At 35.5% G+C, this 24275-nt stretch overlaps 1 protein-coding gene and 1 long non-coding RNA gene across 6 annotated transcripts in view; one reads left to right on the plus strand and one right to left on the minus strand.

Annotated features, from left to right (window-relative positions):
• Positions 1–24275, plus strand: part of ZRANB3 (zinc finger RANBP2-type containing 3) — a 199083-nt gene that overhangs the window by 91337 nt on the left and 83471 nt on the right. For 3 of the 5 annotated variants that reach the window (XM_072613230.1, XM_072613229.1, XM_072613231.1), the window contains exons 4-8: positions 4068–4246; positions 7417–7648; positions 17439–17524; positions 21790–21961; positions 23458–23592. In XM_072613230.1, the coding sequence (XP_072469331.1) occupies positions 4068–4246; positions 7417–7648; positions 17439–17524; positions 21790–21961; positions 23458–23592 (804 nt within the window). Of the gene's footprint in view, positions 1–4067; positions 4247–7416; positions 7649–7962; positions 8115–17438; positions 17525–21789; positions 21962–23457; positions 23593–24275 lie in introns of those variants that run through there. The other 2 variants (XM_072613232.1, XM_072613233.1) reach the window with 2 other exon arrangements.
• LOC140506251 (uncharacterized) overlaps positions 11362–24275 on the minus strand; it is an 85759-nt gene continuing 72845 nt past the window's right edge. Inside the window, exons 2-3 of the long non-coding RNA XR_011967838.1 lie at positions 23294–23362; positions 11362–11391 (exon numbers count right to left, since the gene is read on the minus strand). This is a non-coding gene — a long non-coding RNA (uncharacterized lncRNA). The remainder of the gene's footprint in view (positions 11392–23293; positions 23363–24275) is intronic.

Genomic DNA, 24275 nt, shown 5'->3' on the forward strand with positions numbered 1-24275 from the left:
GGGTTTTTTTGTGTTGTATTGGATCTAAATCTTTTCTCTCTAAGTTTTACTCCTTGCTCCCTTTTCTGCAGAATCAACTGATTCCTCAGGTACTTTTAGATACTTTGAGAGAGCAGATACTTAGTTGTACCCCTCCCTTCTCCACACACACTCTAATTCTTCTCTTTTCTAGGATAAACATTTTCAGTTCCTTCATCCAGCCTTGATAAAATCTTAAGGCCCTTTGCCATCTTGGCCACCATCTTCTTGAGTTTATCACGGGCTTCCTAGATAAAATAAAACTAAACACAATATTCAGAAATGTCTGACCAAGGTAGAATATGAAGGTTGTATGTTAGCTTGTAATTTTTCAAAAGCATGTTTTTATTGATATGGCTTATTATATTCATTACCCATGTTTAAACTATTCTCACATTCTAATATAAATGCTGCTTGGTTATAATTTTCTTCATAGGATGCTGTAATCTTTTCCATTCTTTTATTTGACATTTTTGTGTCATTATTAATTGATTTTATTGGCCTGTAATTTTCTTTCTGTGGTTTAATGGTTGTAACATAATTATTCATTTGGAAAGGTCTTTGAGGTCACATGTCAGAGTAGAAATTGTTAAGAAAAATTGATCAAGACTCCTTATCTTAAAACTTAGAGAAATAGCCGACATTCAGAATGATACAAAATGGCCCTAATTCAACATCTCAATGGCAACTCAAAATCAGCATCACCAAAATGGAGCACATTCTGTGTTCCTCTTATGAAGTTTAAGAGTCAAGCCTATTTTGGCCTCAAAAAAATGCGGTACTTAAAATAGTTAAATTATCTTTTCTCCTACCATTTTTTTTGTGCTGACAGTCATCCAAACTTTCTTATTTTGCTATTGGAAAAAGAAATCTTAACAAAAACCAAATTTGTTAACCAAACTTTTAAAAATCCGCACTTAACTAGATTCCTATATTACATGTGTTATTAAGTAGGTAAGTTTCTTTAATTCTGAACTGAAAGGAAGAATGTACAAAGTGCCACTAAGTAAAGAGCATGAAGCTCATTAACAACTGGAGTGTGGAGGTAAGATCAGGAAAGCCTCCAGTTTTTAATGCTCACCTTCATCCCTGAAATTACCTTGATTAATTTTTTTAATGTAGTTTACATTTACCCCTGTAAAATTGTTGTTTCTCTCTAGTATTGTTGTAAACTCCTTAAAGTTAGGGATAGTTGTGCTTTTTTTGTCCTTCCTCTGCTGAACACAGTGCCTGGCACATAGTAAGAGTTGAATTAATTCTTGTTTAATTAAATTGAATCATTGTGAGGTGGTACCAGAGGTTTCCTTTGAAGGAAGCTAGGGATTCCAAGACCCTCTGCCATAGAGAGAAGCAATGCATTCCATACACAGGAGACAGCACAAAAGTTGGAGGGAGATGGAATAGAGAATGCACGGAGAGTAATAGCTTTAAAGGCCAAACTGAAGACTTTCTATTTTACTCTGGAGCCTGTGGGACCCATGGAAGATTGACTTCTTAACTGAAATAGAGAAGTTAAGAGAAGAAAAACTCTGAAGAACACAGAATGTGCTCCATTTTGGTGATGTTGATTTTGAGTTGCCATTGAAAAGTTGAATTAGGGCCATATTGTATCATTTTGAATGTCGGCTATTTCTCTAAATTTTAAGATAAGGAGTCTTGATCAGTTTTTCTTATCAACTTCTGTTCTGACATGTGGCCTCAAAGACCTTTCCAAATGAATGATTATGTTACAAATAAGTATCCATATTGTGGAGGGATAAGGAGAAAACCCATACATGAGACATAAATGTTCACATGAGATTTATTAAAGGACATTCTTTACAGTCAGCTGGAGGGGATGCTTCCATTCTATAAGTCCATGTTCAGATTGGGGGAGTTGGGAGGAGATGTGTGGCAGCTCTTCCAGACTAAAATAGTTGGTGGTAGCTGTTCTTCTAAAGACGTCTTTTTTTGAGGAAAAATCCCATCTCTTATGTATGTCGTTCCTTTACTTAACTCCAATGACTCCCTGTTTCTTTTAGAACCAAATATAATCTCTTCATTTTAGCTTTAAAACCTATCACAACCTCACTTCAGTCTACCTTCATAGCCTTAACTATGTTTACACTTTTACCTGCACTCTATAAACCAGCCAACCTAGCCTTCTTGCTCTTCTTCATACGTGACAATCCATAGTTTTTCCTTTCTTCCTTTGCACATATTTGTAGAACAGTGAGAAGTAGAATGCAAATGCTAACCCAAGAACAAGAAATCTGGGTTGTTCACTTAGTTTTGACATTAATTCCATAACATTGAGCAAATTATTTAACTTATCTGGCCTCAGTTTCCTAATTTCTAGAATGGAGGGTTAGATGAAGAGAGATTCCTGTGATCCTTTCCATTTTTAACATTTTATTTTTATGTGATTAATCTTTGTTACTGATTATCATTAAACACCCTTTGTTGTGAGATGGGTAGAAAGGTAGTCTAGGAAAGATACTTGGTGATTTTCTAATTCCATTAGGTACACTCCTGTACCTAATGGACTCTGTTCCTTGTTTTATTTTTAATTGGTCAATAAACATTTGTTAAGCAGCTACTATATGCTAGATGGTCTGTTTAGATCTTATAGAAATAGTGTCATTGAGAGTGACTGGTATATTCTGTAATTTAATGCCTATGTTTTATGTTGTAAATTAACTTCATAAAAGCCCCTTTTCATATTTTGCAGGCTTATCGTCTATAGTCATTTCTTCTGACTCATAGTACTTTAGAGTTCTTATTAGAATATCCTATCACAAATATTATCACCTTAAATATGATAGCAAGCCCATTTTGACATCTTTAAACATATTATGAATGGTCAGTCATTTTATTATTGAATTCAACAAATATTTATTGAACAATAGATAGCATGTTATAGTATTCTTGAAGCTAGGTTCTTTGAACCTAGTTTCAACTCTTACCTCTCCTTATTCCTGGTAGCTACTTACAGGTAAGTCACCTACTTCTGTCACTATCTCTACCACTTACTAGTCTTGTGAAACCTTTTTCCAAGGACATCTTTCATTTACTAGCTGTTAGTCTTAAGTTAGTCACTTAGCCCTCAGAGGCTCAGTTCCTGCATCTAAAAAAGGGCATAATAAGGCCTATAGTTACCTACAGCTATTGGGTGAACATGAGAAACAAATTAAAGAATGAACACAAATTGCTTTTTAAAGGTTAAAGCACTATATAAAAGTCCCACCATTATCAAATAGTAACCTCACTAGAATATTGGAAGCATAATTCAGCTTGTGTCATTTATTACACTGCTTACCTACTATTGTTGTATATATGCTACTTCTAGCAAAAGTGTGTTCTGATTTAAACCACAGTTGATGTATACTTAGATAGTCATTATAGAGAATCTTTTTAGAGTGAATGGCAATTTTTTAAATCAAAAATTTGTTCAGATTTCCAAACCTAAGAAGTGATTAAAAATGACCTTTAATAGCTAATTACAATAGCTAACATGTAACCCTTTATAGTTTATAAAACATTTTACATATATTATTTTAATTCTCACAATAGCCCTGTGATGTACATGCTATTGTTATTCTCCTTTTACAGATGAGGAACCTGAGGCTTAGAGAGGTTAAATAACTTATCTAAGGCATTATTTGAACTCAGGTCTTCCTTTTTGTTTGTTTTGTTTTACCAAAGAAATTATTTTCATTTAATTCAATTCATAAGAAGCATTATGGCTATTGAATTTTACAATTCTCTATTATATAAAAATAGCAAGATTTCCTACTATTGTGATCACTTCAACTTCAGTTTAAAAATAAGTAAATAAAATAAGAAAATAATTTTCTATTTGAAAATGTATTATTTCCTTTTAAAAATATTCTTTGCACAGCCTAACATGATTACAACTGAATAATTATCCCAAGAATTGTGCTATTTTATACGGTTTTTAAATGTGTGTATGTGTGTGTGTGTATTTCTTTCTCTGTATATAGATAGATAGATACATATATATCTTTTTTAGTGATTTTCTGCACTTTTTTCCTTATTTTTTTCTTTAGATGGGTCTAGGAAAAACAATTCAAGCAGTTGCCATAGCTTATTTTTATAAAAATGAATGGCCTCTTTTAATAGTTGTTCCTTCATCTCTGAGATACCCTTGGACAGAGGAGATTGAGAAATGGATTCCGGAACTAGGACCACAAGAGATCATTATTATTCAGAATAAAACTGATGTTGGGTAAGAACAACTTAAATATTTTTCAATGTGCAGGAAGTCTGTGGTTTTTAAAAAGTTTATGAAACATTTGTCAGTAACTTATAAAATTAGTTGCATGCTTTTGTATTCCTTTTCTAATCAACATGCACATTTGTCTTTACGTTGTAATTCACATTAAAAAAATGTAAGTTACTTGTTCTGTATGACTGAGAGTTGTATTTGGTAATTTTTGATACACATAATATAGTTAATTTAAGTATTTATCCAGTAATGCTTACAAATATTTCTAGTATTTTAGGGGTTATTTTATTTCTTTTTATTACAAAACCTCTTTTCCTAATTCTGTTTTTCATTCATTTATATGAAGTTTGTCTCTGAATAATCTGGCTTAATGCTTAAGTAAATAAAGTTGCCATGCAAATTTACATTTCCAGGGCATGTATGGAAGCTTATTCTTTTTCCTACCTTCTATGCCTGGTTACTTGGGGAATATTTAAAAAGGCATAATAACTAAAGGATTGTACAAATGTATAGAGCTGGTTGAAATTTAATAGCATAAATATACATTTCGTTATGAAACCAAAAAGCTTTTAAAGTTACTTAGAAGATTGGAAGAGTATGGGGAAAAAGAATTAAAAACAAATATAGTACACAGTTTGCTGTTTTCTGTATAATTGGTTACTCGTTTTTAAAAATTGGTACACAGAATTGAAGGATTGTAGAATTCATAAGGGTGTAAGGACCTTTGATCATTTCTAGCCAATATAAATTATATTGGTTGTTAAACACATAAAAATGTCTTTTTCTTCTTGGTCATATTTTAATCATATAACCATATGATTATATACTATAATCTTAAAGAAAAGATAATATTGACTTTATTTTATTCACATATAGATTATCTTCCCTCTAGACATGACCTGGTTATATATGAAGTCAACTATTTAAAATTTCTTCTGCATTTTGTTTCCTAAGTAGAAAGATAATATCACCAATCCTCTTGCAGTAGCTAGTCAGAATTCAAAAATTCTGATTGCCTTGTTGCCATTGACAATTATGTCTTCTACTTTGACTATTAGAAAGCAGAGAGCTGAATAATGTTGTCTATTGTTAGTTTTCTCTGTTATTCATAAAGAAAAAATGTTGAAGTAATACTAATACTATCCATCATTTAGAGTTAACCATGATCTATGCACATTTCATCTATACATAGTTATGGTGTTCTTCTGTTTTCTTAATAATGGAAAATGAAATAGAAGTGAATTCTGTTGTCATGAACTATTAAATTCATTTTATGCACATGATTAAATGAATAGATTAAAAATATTTCCCAGGGAAACAATTTTTACAAGCGATGTCTCTGATAAAGGCCTCATTTCTAAAATATGTAGAGAACTGAGTTGAATTTATAAAAATACAAGTCATTCCCCAGTTGATAAATGGTCAAAGGATATGAACAGGCAGTTTTCAGATGAAAAAATTAAAACTATCTAGAGTCATATGAAAAAATGCTGTAAATCACTACTGATTAGAGAAATGCAAATCAAAACAACTCTGAGGTACCACATCACATCCATCAGACTGGCTAAAATGACAAAACAGGAAAATGATAAATGTTGGAGAAGATTGGGAATTGGGAAAATTGGAATACTAATGCAATGTTGGTGGAGTTGTGAACTGATCCATCCTGGAGAGCAATTTGGAACTCTGCCCAAAGGGCTATGAAAGTGTGCATACACTTTGACACAGCAATATAGCTTCTAGGACTGTATCCCAAGGAGAGCATAAAAATGGGAAAGGGACCCACATGTACAAAAATATTTATAGCAGCTCTTTTTGTGGTAGCCAAGAATTGGAAATTGAGGGGATGTCCATCAGTTGGGGAGTGACTGAACAAAGTTGTAGTATATGAATGTGATGGAATACTATTGTACTATAAGAAATGATGAACAGGAAGACTTCATAGAGGCCTGGAAAGACTTATATGAACTGATGTTGAGTGAAAGGAGCAGAACCAGGAGAACTTTGTACAGCAACAACCACAGCATATGAGGAATTTTTCTGGTAGGCTTCATATTTCATTACAATGCAAGGACTTAAGAAATTCCCAGTGAACTTTTGAGGGAAAATGCCTTCCACATCCAGAGAAAGAATTATGGAATTTGATCGCAGTATGAAGCAGACCATTTTCTTTTGTATTATATTTTGTTTTGTTTTGTGATTTCTCCCATTCATTTTAATTCTTCTATGCAACATGACTAAGGTGAAACTGTATTTAATAGGAATATATGTGTAGAACCTATATAAAATCGTATGCCATCTCAGGGAAAAAGGAGGGGGAGAGAGGGGAAAAAAAATCTAAGATATATGGAAGTGATTGTAGAACACTGAAAACAAATAAAATAATTTAATTAAAAAATAGTATTGTGCTATAAGAAATGATGAGCAAGCAAACTTCAGAAAAACCTGGAATGACTTATATGAACTGATACTGAGTGAAGTGAGCAGAATCAGGAGAAAATTGTACACAGTAACAGCCACAGTATGTAATGACTGACTTTGATAGACCTCTTTTCAACAATGCAAGGATCTAAGACAACTCCAAAAGACTCATGATGAAAAATACTGCCCACATCCAGAGAAAGAACTTGGGAGTCTGGATGCAGATGGAAGCATACTATTTGCTCTCCTTTTCTTTTGCTGTTCTGTTTTGTTTCTTATTTCTTGTGGTTCCTCCCATTAGTTCTAATTCTTTACATCATGACTAATGTGAAAATATGTTTCATATGAATGCATGAGTAGAGCTTCTATCAGATTGCACGCTGTCTTGTGGTTGAGAGGGAAGGGGAGAAAATTTAAAATTCAATCTTATGGAAGTGGATGTTGAAAACTAAAAATAAATAATTTTTTTTTCCCAGGAATAATTTTTGTAAGATTTTCCTTTATTGAATATCTTTACTTTTAGCTGTAGTTAAAGGAATCAAAACTTCCTTTTTTAGATTCTTTTCTCCTAGACTAAGGATAAATGAAGTATTCATAATTATTTTTTCAAAAATAGTATTATAGCGTCTTATTTTATTCTCTTCCATTTTCCTCTTCCCCTTTATTTCTCTTTGCTCCAACAGTGGTTATATTTTCCATGATAAATTGGTAACTGACATTTTTTTTTAAACCTCTATTTTCTTTCTTAGGAGAATATCGACCAGCAAAGTGACAGTTCTAGGTTATGGTCTATTAACCACAGATGCAAAGCTTCTGATAGACACTCTGTACAAACAGAACTTTAAAGTCGTTATAATAGATGAATCACACTACATGAAGTCCAGAAATGCATCCCGAAGCAAGATTTTGTTGCCATTAGTACAAAATTCTAAAAGAGCCATTCTTCTTACGGGGACTCCAGCTTTGGGAAGACCTGAGGAGGTATTAAAAATAGTCATTTTTAGTGTTTTGTTTTTTTTTCAGGAAAGTTAATTGAGTCAATGACCTACTCTTTTTATAATACGTTTTCAAGTTTAAATACCTTAGACACTCAGAGAGAGTTCCTTAGTACTTTTGCTAGAGAAGTAATAATGATTATAAAGTATCTAATAATGAACATTCTTGAGTAGATTTAGCATGAAAGGCTATACCGTAGGTCCAAGCAAACGTTTATTGTATCTACTTTCCATAAGGCATTGTGTCTAAGTGCTGAAGATAAAACAGTAACAAAAGTTTTCTGTTTTTTTTAAAAACAGTAATTGTCTTCAAGGAGGATACATTCTACAGTCGGGGTGAGGTGAAGGCAGGAATGGAGATTGAGCAGGAGGAAAATAGGTTTTACATACAGAGATATAATGTACAAGATAATTTATGGAAGGAGAAATTACCAACAAACCAACAGATTGCAGTAGGTTTCATGGAAGATGTGGTATCTTTCATTATCAAGTACATTAAAGATTTTGAGAGGAAGAAAGTGAATTCCAGACACTAGAATCAGACACACAAGTCTGTGTGAAGGGGATAGTGGAAGGGGATGGAGTGCTAAGTTTGAGGAGCAATAAATATTCAACTTTACCTGATACATGAGTAAATAAATACACTGGAAAATTGAGCCATTTTATGGAGCACCCTAAATACTATGTAGAAGAGATTTTATTTTATTATAGAAGTAATAGTGAGCCACTAAAAGTTTTTGAGTAGGAAAATGAGACAGTCGTATCATATCTGTGTTTTAGGAAAATTATGATGGCAACTTTATAGAGGATATAATAGAGTGAACAATATGGAAGCAAGGAGATTAATATGGATGTTGTGACAGTGGATTATAGGAGAGAAAATAAAATTTGGACCTAGAGGAATAGCCATGTGAATGAGGAGAGTGGCAGAGACAAAAGAGATTTTGTGGAGGTACAATCAGTAATATTTGGCCATTAACTGGATATGGTGGGGGAAGGAGGAGAGAGGAAAAAAAATAAAAAAATTACCAAGCTTGATGACTATAAGAATGGTTATGTCATCAACAGAAGTAAAAAAGCTTAGAGGAGGAGAGCAACTGTGGCACTGCTGACCATTTTTTTTTTCCTACTGCGTACTCTGGATTTTCATGACTGCTTCCTTGGTTCTCGTCTCTGAATGACTCTTCCTGCTCCATTTCCTTTGCTGCATATTCATCCATGTCATACCCAAGAACCAAAGTTCTGTCCTAGGCCCTATTTTCTTTTATCTGTACAATCTCTCACTCATTTCTTCCCATGTGTTCAGTTATCATCTCTATGCTGATGATTCCAGGATGTATGTATCCAGCCCTAGTCTCTCAGAATGGCCACATGTAAAAGGAACAGTGCCTTACATACACATATACACACACAAACACGTGTATAAAAAGTCTATCTTAACTAATCTCTCCAAACTCTCTCTCCTGAGCTCTAATACACATCACCAATTGTCTGTTGGAAATTTCAAATTATATATCTGTTAGAAATCTGAAATTCAGTATGTCCAAAAACCAATTCATTGTCTACTCTACCCCTCCCCCCAATTATGACTTCTGAATTTTACTTCTTATATTGTGGACATTGCCATCCTGCCAGTTACTCAAAATCACTGTTTCAGTGTTATCTTTGACTCCTCATTGTTGCTCAGCCTACATAGCTAACCATGGCAAAACCTTGCCTTTTTTTTTCCTCCACAACTTCTTTCCACTGTTAATGGTTGCCAACTCTACTTCAAACATTCTATCAAGTCTCTGCACTCTTATTCATTTTCCTTGTATGTGCTGAAATAATAACCTTGACCACAGATCTGCCAATAGCTTCCCTACCCCTCAACCCCACAGCCAACTCCAGTAGCTATTACCTCTAGGATCAAATGTATTGTACTCTGTTAGTTATTTAAAGCTCTTTGAAACCTGGCCCCTTCCTTCTTTTCAGTCTTTTTATATAGAAATTCTATGTGTTTTACAGGTCTTTGTGCTGTCTTTCACACACAGTACTCCATCTCCTGACTCCATGCTTTTGCAGTGGCCATCCCCTGGAGTATTCTTCTTCCAGACTCCACCTCTTAATCAAGCACCATTTTCTACCTGAGACCTTTCCTGATCTGTATGTTGAATACAACCTTCCCCTGTAAAGCTCCATTTCATCTAATTAATATGTCTCTTCTATCCTGCATCTCTCTTAGCTTTGCTTGTACTTTGCTTTTGATGGAATTAAATGCTACTTTCTTAGAAGTGGATGACCTATCCTGTTGATAAATCCTGTGAAGTTCTTGTTTTTCATTTAGCAGCTTCTGAATTAATTCATCATTTTCATCAAACCAGTCTTGGTGTTTGTGAGTGTTCTGACCCAGATGAGCAAATGCAGTGCTGTACACCAAATCTCTGAAAGCTGCCCACTCCTTTCCTGCTCCACTGTTGCCAACTGACTGTGTGTTGGCTCAACTTTCCCAACAAATTAGCAACAAACTGTTCATGGTCAGAGAAGAGCTCTAATTTGTTGACATTAATTCTTCTGGTAGTCATTTTGCCTTGGGGGCACTTTTGAATATTTAGCGAATATTTAGCTTGGAAAGCATAAGTCTATAATCGGTCCAGCACTCTGCACTACATGTTGCATTTGTCACTCTCACATCTTGTCTTTCTCTTCTTCTTACAATCACATAGTTTACTTACCTTGGTAGTGTACTTTCCAGGGATGTACACATTGAACATGAGGTTAATGCACACATTGCCAGTGCTAGCTCAGTGTTTGGGAGGCTCTGAAGAAAAATTTGGGAAAGATGAGGTATTAGACGGACTACCAGACTGAAGGTTTACAGAGCTGTTGTGCTAACCTCATTGTTATATGCTTATGAAACATGGGCAGTTTACCAGCACCATGCCAGGAAACTGAATTGCTTCCATTTGAAATGTCTTAGGAAGATTCTGAGGATCATCGGGAAGGATAAGGTACCAGACACTGAAGTCCTTTCTCTACCTGAACTGCCAAGTATTCAAACTATGCTTCAGAGAGCACAACTCCGTTGGGCTGGCCACGTTTTTTGAAAGCAAAATGTATTCTTGCCAAAAAGACTATTTTATGGAGAACTTACATGGGGAGGCAATCACATAGTGGCCAGAAGAAATGATACAAAGACACTCTCAAGAACTTTGGATTTGACCGTGCAGCATGGGAAACACTGGCACAGGACTGCTCAGCATGACATGCCCACATCAGAAAGGGTGCTGTGCTCTTTGAGCAAAGTAGAATTGAGACAGCACAAGGTAAACGCAGAATGTGCAAATTTGGGCTATCCACCCTAAATATTCACATGGACTATCTGTGCCCAGCCTGGGATAGAGCATTCCAAGCTCATATTGGTCTGATCAGCCACAGTTGGATACGCTGAAATTTCACTATCATGGTGATGTCATTTTGGTCCTCTTCGAAGACAAAGGACAACAACCAACCAGGCATGTCTCTTCTGTGTAACAGGTCATGTACATGTTTGCTTTTCCATTAAAATATAAATTACTTGAGGGCAAGAACTTTTTTTTACCTTTTTCTTTGTATCTCCAGTACTTCAAATATAGTGCTTAAAACACAATAAGTCCTCGATAAAGGTTTGATTGAAGAGTAAAGATGGTGAGCTTGGTTTTGTTCATGTTGAATTTGAGATACCAGTAGTTCTTGATACATCATTGGAGTCTAGGGAGAGAGTAGAGTTTCATAGATTTGGGAATTTTCTGCATAGAGATGGCAATTGTGAGGGAGTCAGTCATCAAGCATGTATTAAGGGCATATTATATATACCAGGTATATTGCTAAGCTTCTTTCTAATGGAAATGGTATGCAAAGAAATTGGATATAAAATATGTATCGTGTACTATGTGGTAAAACCAACCTATTAAGGGAAAGTGTTGCTGTTGCTTATTTTGTAAATACTTAGATATTTCTTTATAGTAACATCCCATTTTTCCAAAAAAATTTTTTCTATGTAGATCAACCAAAGAATGACTATAAACCAAGACTCTCTCAAGAATATGTAACTATAGAGCACTGCATACATGTTTGGAATACCTAAGGGTATTTCTGAATATTGAGCATATGTGGAAAATATTTTCTATAGTTTGTACTGATTGTAGGATCAAAACTTTTTGATGTCTTCGTAAGAAAGACTTTTAAGTGCTAGAAATACTTTTCATTCAATTTTTAAGTGACGTATTCTTCACACTTCATGAAGCATTTTTAAAGCATGAAGCTAAAGTCATTTTAGTTTCCACTTTTCATTTATTAGGATAAATTAATCTTTGAAAGAAAGTAAATTTGCTTAGTGATTGAAAAAATGTTTTTTGACCCCAACTCTGAGGTGAGAGAGCAATCTCATAGCAAATAAGATTATATGGATCAAAGATTGTTTCAGACGTCAGGGACCAGGAGAACAGTGTCATTATTGCTATGTAGGGTACCCGGGACCAGAAGCTAATGTATATGTTAAATGGGGGAGTCAAGGGAAGGGTAACGAGTGAAGGGTAATACCTTTGGAATATAATTGACTTTGGAATGATAGTGAATGAGAAGGAAAGGAGCAGGACTATAAGCCTTCAGACTCCTAACATCTCTTACTAAAGGGATGCTGTGGAAAATAATGATATTTTCTTCAGTCTGCTGCTTATTGTTGAAACTTATACCTATCAGCCCCCTGGAATGTCATTGACAGAGACTTCTGGGCACCTTCCCCAAATCTTGCAGGGTTAATTTGGACCACAGATGTCTAAAGAGTGTCTTCAGGACATAGATGAGCCTTTGGCTCAAGTTAGCTATCATTGGTAGAGGTGGGGATAATGTCTTCCTTTATTTTCCCCTAACTTTCCCCTAACAATTTGCTACCCTGGGATCTACTGCAACTCTTTCAAAACTAAAGATTGGCTCTTTCACAACCATCTTGTGATCAGAAAAAAGGCCTTATTGCTGGACTTGAACAAAACCGAAGTCTCATATATCCTACCTTTTACTTCCAGGACTCAGCTCAGGACATGAGCATCAGATCTAACAGGACTCAGACTAGCACCTGTCTCCTAAATACTAGATCTCTTAACTATAGGATCAGGGCCACAGAACTCTCACCTGTGGAACCAGTGCCTCCATCAACAGTCCCACCACTTTAAGGAACTATCCAAGAATCAAAAATTCCACACTTTATTTGACATTCACTTTGCCAAAATATTTCTCTCTATTTAGGTCTCGATGGCAGTTAAGGACCAGCCCCCATGTCATTTTCCCTCCTTTTTCAAAAAGGTGACAACCCCTGCCCCTATAATAAGGGACTTCAGCATTCACATCAGTGATTCCTCAGATGCCTTGACTTTCAGGTACTCAATACCTATGACCTCCTTCTTCGCTCTGTGTTGGGCCACACACAAAGGGAAAATCACACCCTTGATTTCATCATCCATCACCAATGTGATGATTACCATCTACTTCCAGGAGCAAAAATTGTGAAATTCTTCTGTCTGACATAGTCTCATTAGTCCAACTTCCCTGTGCCTCATTCCTCCTAAACCTATTCTTCATCTTCACCAGGACCTCCAGTCCCTCAATCTCTTAAAGTGCTAACATGCCATCACCTTGATTCTGGCTTTACTTTCCTCCCTTCCCACTCTTAACCCTATATATAACCAGTTCCCTTGTCGAGTCATACCACGACCAACCCCATTCTGAATTATTTCCACCATTCCTTTTCCTGAAATAACTTAGTGGCACAAGGGAAAGTCATACACTCATGTTGACTGGCTATACTACAGATTTATGTTATCTGAGTTCAACTGGGCCCTTCCAGCAGAAATGTGATTCTTTTACTATTCCCTAATCAATGCTCTGTATTATTACCCATAGCATCTATTCTAAACCTTTTCTTTTCCCTTTATGTGTTCCCCATCATTTCCCCCACCTCATCACAGTAGAGTACTTTGCCTGATACTATACTGAGAAAATAGAGACCATTAACCTTGAGCTTCCTCTTCTCCTTACTCTATATCTCATAATTCCTTGACATCTTTGCCTCCTCTTTCTTTCTTTACTCTCTGGTGAGGATGTTAGTCCTTTTTACTTTTCTTCTAAGGTCTATCCTATTATACCAAGACTGGTTTGATGAAAATGATGGTGAAATTCAGAAGCTGCTAAATGAAGAATGAGAACTCCACAGGATATATCAGCAGGATAGTTCATCCACTTCTAAGAAGGCAGCATTTAATTCCATCAAAGCAAAGAACAGGTAAAGCTTAGAGAGATGCAGGATTCCTGACTCAGTAAGAAAGCAGATGAAATTCAGTTTTATGCTCATAGTAACAATCCAAAGCGCTTTTATGATTCCCTGAAAGGTATGGTGCATCACAACTACTCAGTGCTGATGGAGCCACATTGATTAGTGATAAGGACATGATCCTAGAGAGATGGGCTAAATAGTCTTCTCAACAGACCGTTATCGATCAGTGCTGAGACCATTTACCATTTACCTCAGGTTGAGGTCAATCGCTCTTTAGCTGAACTTCCAAGTGAAGAAGAGGTTTTGAGGGCCATTAGACTCCTTTCAGGTGGCAAAGCACCTGGGGCTGATTCAATTCCAGCTGAGATTTACAAGGGAGGGGGACCATTGCTCATACAAAAGCTGACTGAAATTTTCCAGATTATATAGCAAGAGGAGGTTATCCCCCAGGAGTTCAAGGATGCCTCCATTGTCCATCTCTGTAAATGTAAAGGGAATAAATTTTCCTGTGACAATCACAGAGAGGTATCTCTCTTAGTTATTGCTGGCAAAATTCTTGCTAGAATCCTCCTTAATAGACTGATCCTTCACCTGGAAGATGATCATATACCTGAGAGCCAATGTGGCTTCAGAAAGGGCTGAAGAACAGTCGATATGTGTTTGCTACCTGACAACTCCAGGAGAAATGCCTGTATATAACGTTTGTAGATCTGACCAAGGCCTTTGACACTGTTAGTCATGAAGGTTTATGAAAAGTTACATTAAAATTTGTGCGCCTGGAGAAGTTCACCAGTATTTTATGTCAATTTCATGATGGCATGTTTGCCCCAATTTTGAATAATAGACAATGCTCTCGCGCCTTCCCAGTCACCAGTGGAGTGAAACAGTGTATGCCTGCTCACATACTTTTTGGCATGATGTTTTCAGCCATGTTGTCAAATGCTTTCAGTGAGGATGAACACAGCATCAAGGTCAACTACAGTACTGATGGTAAGTTCTTCAATTTGAAAAAGCTACAAGCCAAGACCAAAGTGGAGGGCATGTTGGTGCATGACTTTCTATTTGCAGATGTTTGTGCACTCAATGCAGCCTCTGAAGTTGAGATGCAACAAAGTATGGATCAATTCTCTGCTTCCTGTGCTAATTTTGGCCTAATAATTAACACCAAGAAAACACAGGTGCTCCATCAGCCACCACCACACCATCTATACATGGAACCATCAATTGCAACAAATGGAGAAGTTTTGAATGCTGTGGATAAGGTCACTTAACCTTGGTAGTGTACTTTCCAGGGATGTACACATTGATAATGAAGTTGATGCACACATTGCCATAGCTAGCTCAGTGTTTGGGAGGCTCTGAAGAAAAGTTTGAGAGAAGAGGTATTAGGCTGACTATCAGACTGAAGGTCTACGGAGCTGTTGTGCTGACTTCATTGTTATATTCTTGTGAAACATGGACAGTCTACCAGTGCCATGCCAAAAAACTGAATTGCTTCCATTTGAGCTGTCTTAGGAAGATTCTGAGGATCACCTGGCAGGATAAGGTATCAGACACTGAAGTCCTTTCTCGAGCTGAACTGCCAAACATTCAAACTATGCTTCAGAGAGCACAACTCTGATGGGCTGGCCACGTTGTTTGAATGCAAAATGTATACTTGCCAAAAAGACTATTTTATGGAGAACTTGCATGGGGCAGGCGATCACATGGTGGCCAGAGAAATGATACAAGGACACTCTCAAGGTCTCTCTCAAGAACTTTGGATTTACTATGCAACATGGGAGATACTGGCACAGGACTGCTCAACATGACATGCCCACAATAGAAAGAGTGCTGTGCTCTTTGCACAAAGCAGAATTGAGACAGCACAAAGTAAACGCAGGATGTGCAAATTTGGGCTATCCACCTCAAATATTCACATGGACTATCTGTGCCCAACCTGGAATAGAACATTCCAAGCTTGTATTGGTCTGATCAGCCACAGTTGGACACGCTGAAATTTCACTTTATCATGGTGATGTCATTTTGGTCCTCTTCAAAGACAAATAACAATAACCAACCAACCAACCAGCTTGCATATCTTGGCGTCTAATTCTTAATAGATTCCAAGGCTCTGTGCTTCACCCTTTCTCTATGCTTTCTGTCTTTATAAGCTCATCAGTTCTCATAGGCTTTTTATCATCTCTTCACAGCTGTAGAGGGTTCCACATCTATATATCTATATTTCATGTAGTCTATATATATATATTCTGTAGTGTGTGTATATATATACACACACACATATGCACACATATATATGTATACTCTCTCGATATGTATACTGCGTATACATATCGAGAGAGAGAGAGAGAGAGAGATCTCTACATATCCTATAATTTATATAGCCCCAGTGCTCCCTTGTGTCCCAGTCCCATATCACCAGTTGCCTACTGGACATTTCAGACAGTTCTACTATAGTCATTTCAAACTCAATATGTCTAAAACCAAACTTGTTCTCTTTCTTCTCAAACACCTCTTTCTAATGTCTCTATTTTTGTTGAGGAATATGTGCTTCCAGTTGCCCAGGTTAACCACCTAACTTTATCTGCAGCTACCATCTCTATGTAATTTTATATATCCAATCAGTTGCTAAGTCGTTTTGTTTTGACTTCCACATTTCTTATGTTTTTCTCTTCTCTACCCACAGCTCATGGAGCTCCTGCCTCTTACCTGGGTTATTGCAGTAGCCTATCTTAAGTTGGGAGACCATGCTCTACATAGTTACCAAAGTGATTTTCCTAAATTCAGTTTTTACCATGTTATTCCCTTCATCAGTAAACTCCACTGGCTTCCATTATTTCTAAGATCAAATACAAATTCCTTTGTTTAGCATTTAAAACCTTTTATATTTTGGCTTTACCCTACCTTTACAGAAATTGCACATTCTTGTACTCTGTGGTCCACTCAAACTAGCTTTCTTGATATTTTTCCCATACAACATTCCATTTTTAGTGTCCATATGTTTACACAGATTATACCCCCAAACCAAGATGTACTCATGTCTGACCTCTACCTCAGAATCTCTACCCAGCTTCCTTCAGAGCTCTGTTTAAGGGCTAACTCCTTCCTTACAAGAGGCCTTTCTTGATACTCCTCAGCTCTTAATGCATTTCTCTGAAATTGCCCTGTGTTTCTTTTGTATATATCCTACATATGTGTGCATGATTTTCCCCCCAACTCCTCCTCAATGGAATGTAAGTTCCTTGTGGGCTGGGACAATTTCATTTTGTCTTTGTATCTCAAGTTCCCAGGACATAAAGTAGTATCTCACATAATAAGTGGTTGTTGATAGAGTGCTACTAAAATGCCATGTATTTTTGGTTGATTAAGGAAAATTGTTAAGTTATTGTTTGAAGAGATTTAATATACTGTTACTATGATATGCTTAAAATAATTTTGGTTAAAGTAAAAGTGTATACCTATATTAAAATATTTTCCTTTTTCTTTTTAGCTTTTTATGCAGATTGATGCACTTTTCCCTAAGCAATTTGGAACATGGACTGAATATGCAAAAAGATACTGTAATGCTCATGTCAGGTACCCACTATTAAACATCTCTCTCTGTGTCTCTTTTTCTCTTAAAAATATATGTTTTGCATTGTAAATACATACACGTTATATAGATACGTATAAATATATATGTATGCACACATATGGAACCATAGATTGAGTTATTCAGCTGCTATAGGATTGTAAATTGAGAATATTTATCAATGACTTTCACATTGGTATGAGATATTGAATGATGCAATACATTACAATCTCATTAAATTTACATATAAGCTGACGGATATGACTTGGACCTAGGATCTTAACTCTCAGGGATCTTAAAATTTTGCATTAGTGTTCCCCAAAGCAAATGGAATAAGTGTTATTAAGGTCATTTAAGTATAGTTCCCCTTGAAAGTAAAACAATAAACTTAACGACTTTTTAGTCTTTAATAACCCAAAGATGTTGATAGTTCATAAGGAAAAGAGAGTCTTCTTAATATCCCAGAAAAAGAATAAGGCAAATAAAAGTGGTAACAGTCATTCTGTTCCTGTATTTCTAGCTTTGTCCTTTTAACTAAAATAAAGTTAACCAGAAAAACAATTGTAGAGTCCCTTGGTGTGTTACTGTGTGTATCAAGTGATTATAGTTGTATAATTTCAGGTTAAATGGGTCTGGATTGACTCAAAATTTTTAATTATGTTCTCCTGATGCTGAATGGCTTTGTTTAATGAAATCGGCTTTTGTTGATAAAGTCAAATGAGTACGGACTTGGCCACTATCATAATCAAACCCTTCTCTAGGGTTTTTAAGAAATACACAATATTCAGTTTTGTTTTGTTTTGTTTTGGTACTGTCTTTCCAAAACTGTCTTTCCTCTCAAGTTCAAAAATCAACAGTCATCCCTTAAAATCAGTTGATTTCCCTCTGTCTCATCATTTGGCATCATTCTAGACACTATTAGGAAGCAGAAGATTACTATTCTGTTGAGTTTAAATGCCTGACCATAACAGTAAATAATATGCCAGATATCGATGAGTAGGATAATGTTTTCTGTTTTTCTTATACCATTTTGGTTGTGGCCAAAATTTTGTTGTCCTTTTTTGACACTGCAGTTCAGTGGAATGATGCCCCCCTCACAGCAGCAGTTCTCAAACGTTTTGCTCTTAGGACCCCTTTATACTCTTAGAAGTTATTGAGGGACCCCGAAGAACTTTTGTTTATGTGGGTTTATTGTATCAATATTTACTGTATTCGACATAAAACTGATAAAATTTTAAAACATTTATTCATTGCAGCGTGAAGCAGACTATTGTCTTTTTTTGTTATGTTGCGTTTTGTTTTTTTCCTCCTTTGTTCCTCCTAGTCATTCTAATTTTTCTATACAACAGGATTAATGTGAAAATATGTTTAATAGGAATGTATATGTAGAGCCTGTATCAGATTGCGTGCTGTCTTGAGGAGGGAGGAGGAGAGGGAGAGGGAGAAAATTTAAAACTTATGAAAATGAATGTTGAAAACTAAAAATAAATTTTAAAAAAATTTATTGTTTTAACATTAACAATAATAAATCCATTGTATATGTATATAAATAACATTTTTATGAAAATAAAATCTTTCAAAACAAAAATAATTAAGTTAGAAGAGTGGCATTGTTTCACTTTTTTTTCTAATTCCTTTAATGTCTGACTTAATAGAAGACAGCTAGATTTTCATACTTGCTTCTGCATTTATTTATTTTGTGTTTTGGCTGAAGTATATGAAGAAAAGCTTGCCTCACAGATACATAGTTCAAAAAACAATGAGTATTTTACTAGGTAAATAATGTCTTAGTTTTTTTGTAAAAATAGTTTTTATGTCTAAGACTCCCTAGGATTCACAGTCCACACTTTAAGTGTTACTGGTCTACAAAGACTCTAGTTTATTTTTGCATTCTAATTGATAGCTCACCAACCTTCCTTTTTATAAGTATCATGATTTTTCTCAAATTATAATTCATATTCCACTTTTCTTCCCATTTTCACAAATTCATAAGATTTTTTTCCCATCATTTATCTCCATTGTCTTTGCTCTTTGCAATTTGGAAGAATTTAGTGTCATCTAATAATATGCACATTCCCTCCTCCAGATCATTTATTAAAATTAAATAAGACTGAACTTACCAATGATTTCAGAGGAATTGAGCACTTTAAATTTTTCCTTTCACAGAAGTATCATTTATCCCTATCATTTGTTTCCTGTCTGTAGCACAGTTCCATACCCATGACAAGGAAGCCTCCTCCTCAGTCTCATTGTGACTGAATCACTATTTTAATTTTTGGTATAGAACCTTGTGAAGAGGGTTTTAGAAAGGTTAAGTAAATCTCTAATTTTGTCCTTTATTTACCCCTCAAAGAATTCCATTAAGTTATCCAAGCAAATTCTACCTTGTTCCCTTCAGCAAGCATTTATTAATAAATTCCCCTGACCTGCCTTGGAGAAGATTATACTTTGGAGAGTATTATACTTGGGGGGAGAGGAGGTTGGGGGAATCGATTATAATATACGTAGAAAGACAGGGAGAGAGAGCAGCAATTCTGTCTTTTAAAAAAAAATTTAAAGGGTAAGGCCCAAGTTTACTCCAATCCCAGGTGGCTTAGTTCTTCATGTCTCAACCCCATCATTCAACTAAAACTCTTCTCTCTAAAGTTACTAATGATCTCTTAATTGGTAAATGTAATGGCTTTTTCTCAGTTCTCATCATTCTTGTCCTCTCTTACAGCCTGTTTATCACTGTTGATCACCCTCTTTTCCTATATGCTCTTTCTAAATTTTTGTGACATTTTTCTCTCTTGAACATTATATTACTTAATAGCTGATGGTATAGTCTACCTATCTTACTGTTTCTTCTTGATCTCTTTTCCCAAGCTAACTGTGAGTGTTCTGCAAGGATCCATCCTCTTCTCTCTCTGCAGGATCTTACTTAGTGATTTCAGCTCCCAGGAGCTCAATTATTATCCTCTGCAGTGGATTATCAAATATAGTCTTCTAACTTCTTTTCTGTCTTCCCCCGCCCCAGTCTTGCATCATTAACTGCGTATTAAACATCCTGAATGGAGGATACTTGTATATGTGTGTTGTCTCCCTAAGAGCATGTCAGCCCCTTGAGTGCAAAGACTATTCCATTTTTGAATCTATATGTTCAGTACCAAGCTCAAGGCTTAGCACAAAATAGATACTTAATAAATGCTTGTTGAACGATTGGTCCAGACCGTTTATCTCCACCTTGGCCTAGAACAGTGGTCCCCTCATAAAAAATAATTAATAGAGAAGCAAAATGAGTTTTGACCCTGTGTCCCTTGATTATATACCCCTAGTATCTGTCCTTGGACTGAACTGAAAAAAATAAATTTCCCTCAGGCTAATAGACACTGAACACTTATGCAATGACTGCTTGCTTTCAACAAGTTACAAAATGGTTTATGCCCTCCCTATCCACAAAGGAAGCCACTGAATAAAATGTGGGCTTATCAGAAGTAAAGCAAACCTTTAAAAAAAAAATAGAGTATATAAACAAAACATTCTTCTTAAACTGAGGAGAAGGGAACTCTGCTATAAATATCGACGAGGAAAACATTAGATCGCTCCCAGCTGCATAGGAAGGAGGGATCCTACAGGTCTTCATGGAAAAGCTAGTATTTAAGCTGGGCTTTTAAGTCTGTAGAAAAGAAGATGACATTTAAGGCCTAGGGAACAGTCTAAGCAAAAGTAGCAAGAAGTAGTGAGAAATAGTGAAAAAGCATAGCACTTATTCACAAGGTAAGGGCTTGTTTATTCATAAGGTAAGGAGTAGTCCAGTTTAGCTTGTATTAGAGGGAGGCATGTGAGATACATCTGGAAAATTCAATTATATTCAGATTACAGCAGGGCTTGATGAACAGAAGACATTTATATTTCATTCTGTAGGTTGTGAAGAAGCTTTTCTCAGTTTTTGGAGTAAAATAATTAGAATTGTGCCTTAAGATTGTAGCTTTGTGTTCAATGGGTCAAAGCTGAGTTAGAAAGCCATGGCAGCAGTTACAGCCTTTAGCTAGGGTCATGGCAGTGGTCGGGGAAAGGGTGAGGACTGATAGGAGCTAATTCAGAGGGAGAGTGGAGAATTCTTGTTTACTTATAATTAGTATAGTGAAACATTTGATAGAACATTGAAAAGGATGAGATTCTTGTAACTACATTGTGTTAAGAGATAGCTGTGAAGAACTTTTAGCCCTTCATTGTGAAAATAAATCCACATTAAATCAATTCTTAGGAGCATTCTTAATATTTTTTTCAGGTATTTTGGTAAAAGAGCTCAGTGGGACTGCAGAGGTGCATCAAATCTAGGTGAACTTCATCAGCAATTAAGTAATATAATGATCAGGAGATTAAAGACTGAAGTTTTAACCCAGCTACCCCCTAAAATCAGACAACGGATTCCATTTGATCTTCCGTCTGCAGCAGCTAAGGTGAGGATCCCTTACTTGTTTGTAAATCATTTCCTAAGTTATTTCTAAAAATAATAAAGTTATCTCAAAATGTGCATTTAAAAACTATTTGCTGATATAAAAAGCTGCTTACCTGAAAGAGTTGTAATTAATTAGGGCATCATTTCCCAAATTACATTGTACAGTAGAACCCCACTGTTCACAGTGAATAGATGCTCCTTGAGAAAATTTCAATACTGTAACTACCATTGCAATGCTATATTATTAAACTTGAAGTTGTGTTTTAAAAACATTGGATGCTGGATTTTTTCACATATAAAATTGGGCTAAATTCTACTATTTTGCTCTAAAATCTCCTTTCCCACCCTTTATCCTGGTGGCATCCTGTGCTCTCTGGGCCAGTGTTGATGAGCTTTGTCAAGCCCAAAAGTGTTTCAGGGCCAAATGAGTTTAGGGAATACTAAATTAGAGAAAATAAATTGGTTTTTATGTCCTTTTGGTACATGAAGGCTGAAAAGAACCATAATAACAGCTTTTAAGCATGTGGAGAATCATTCTATAAATAGTGATAGTCTTTCTCTTTTCCCTGTTATGACAGAATAAGAGAACTAATATTACAGCAAAAGTATTTTTCTTGAAAATTAAGGAAAGATTTATTTCCTCAGAGCTTTTATGAAACCCTGAAATTAGTTATTAATGGTGGTTGTGGAGTTTTTTTTGAGGACAGTAGTCCACTGTCTACTTGTATAATTTGGCCATAGTTCTGCTTCAGAGATCTGCTTCCAGCTCTGTTATCGCCCTGTGAAATGTGCTAATCATCACACTAGAAAACTAAAAATAAATTACATTGAAACCTCATATGCACTTACATCTGAAGAATTTAGTTTTCATATTGTTAAATCTGCTTAAATCTGATCTTATATAAGAGGCCTTCTGACAGAAACTGCATCATCTTCCAATCTCAGTAGATTTATGCCAAACATTTTTCCAACATTCTTTCTAAAATAAGAATAAAGTGACTTTATATTCAGTTATTCCAACACTGCAAAAGAAAATATAATTGAAGAAAGTCAATATCCAATTCTACTGAATTTTTAAAAAATTAAGTAAAATTCCCCATCTTTATGGCTATTTAAATAAAACTCTATCTTGCTGTAAAAGTAACTCGTTACCATATATTTTTTCTATGCCCTCCTTTTTTATATAATTAGATTTTTTCTTCTTGCTTTGCAAATTGTTACTCCTTAAGAGAAAGCTCTTTGTGTTTGATTTATGATGTTAGCAAAGTGCTTTATTTTCACCCACAGCTTGTCATTGGTTTCTATAATTGGTAGGAACATGTGACTGACCTACCTCTGCATTGACGTTTTTTGTATGAGCAGGCTGGTATCTTTGGGAATTTTCTCTTCTCTCCGTACCTTTCTGTAGCAGAAAAAAGTAGGACATGATTCACAGTTACATTAATTGTTCTGCCCTTTAGGCTGTATTTCTAAACATTGTTCTTTCCTCCCACATAGGAATTGAATACTAGCTTTGAAGAGTGGGAGAAATTAATGAGGGCTCCACATTCAGGTGCCACTGAGACTGGTAGCCACTTTTTTCAAGCCATGGGGTTGATGACCCGCATGTTTAAACAAACAGCTATTGCCAAGGTATTCTTGAAATTTCTATGTAATTCTTTTTTATTCTTGATGAAGATTATTTTAAATAATTTAGTTAACTTAACATCTTATTTTTAAGACTGTACCCTGCATCATTCTTCTGGTTCATTTTACCCCTATATATTATGTTATCCCACGCATTCATGTTAAACCTTACAACAACCTTATTATCTTCTGTTCTGGTGGTTTCATTTTATCTGTATGTCAAATTGTCTCTCAGTTAAATGTAGCCATACTTTGTCTCCAGTTTTAAATATGTATGTGTATATATTCTATAGATATATGTATGTGTGTGTGTATATATGTATGAATGCATGTGTTTTATATATGTATATACCTGCATATACACATACACATACACATCTATACATACACATGTGTGTGTAAACATGCCTTCTCACTTTCCTTGCCTTTTTATTGTAAATGAAGTTATTTAAATCTACAAATTGTGATTATAAAGTAGAGTCATAGACCTAGATGCACCTTAGATTAGAGGTCAACTAGTCCAGTGGTGTCAAACTCATATAGAAAGGGATTTCCTGCAGTGTGAACATTGATGTAAAAAAAATCACAAATCAATAGTATTTGTGTTGTATTTTATTTTTATTTGTTAAACATTTCCCAATTAGATTTTAAGGTGGTTTGGGACTTACCTGGTAGTTTTGCAGGCCTCA

Source organism: Notamacropus eugenii, chromosome 5 (genome assembly GCF_028372415.1).
Source record: "Notamacropus eugenii isolate mMacEug1 chromosome 5, mMacEug1.pri_v2, whole genome shotgun sequence".
Classification (NCBI taxonomy): domain Eukaryota; kingdom Metazoa; phylum Chordata; class Mammalia; order Diprotodontia; family Macropodidae; genus Notamacropus; species Notamacropus eugenii.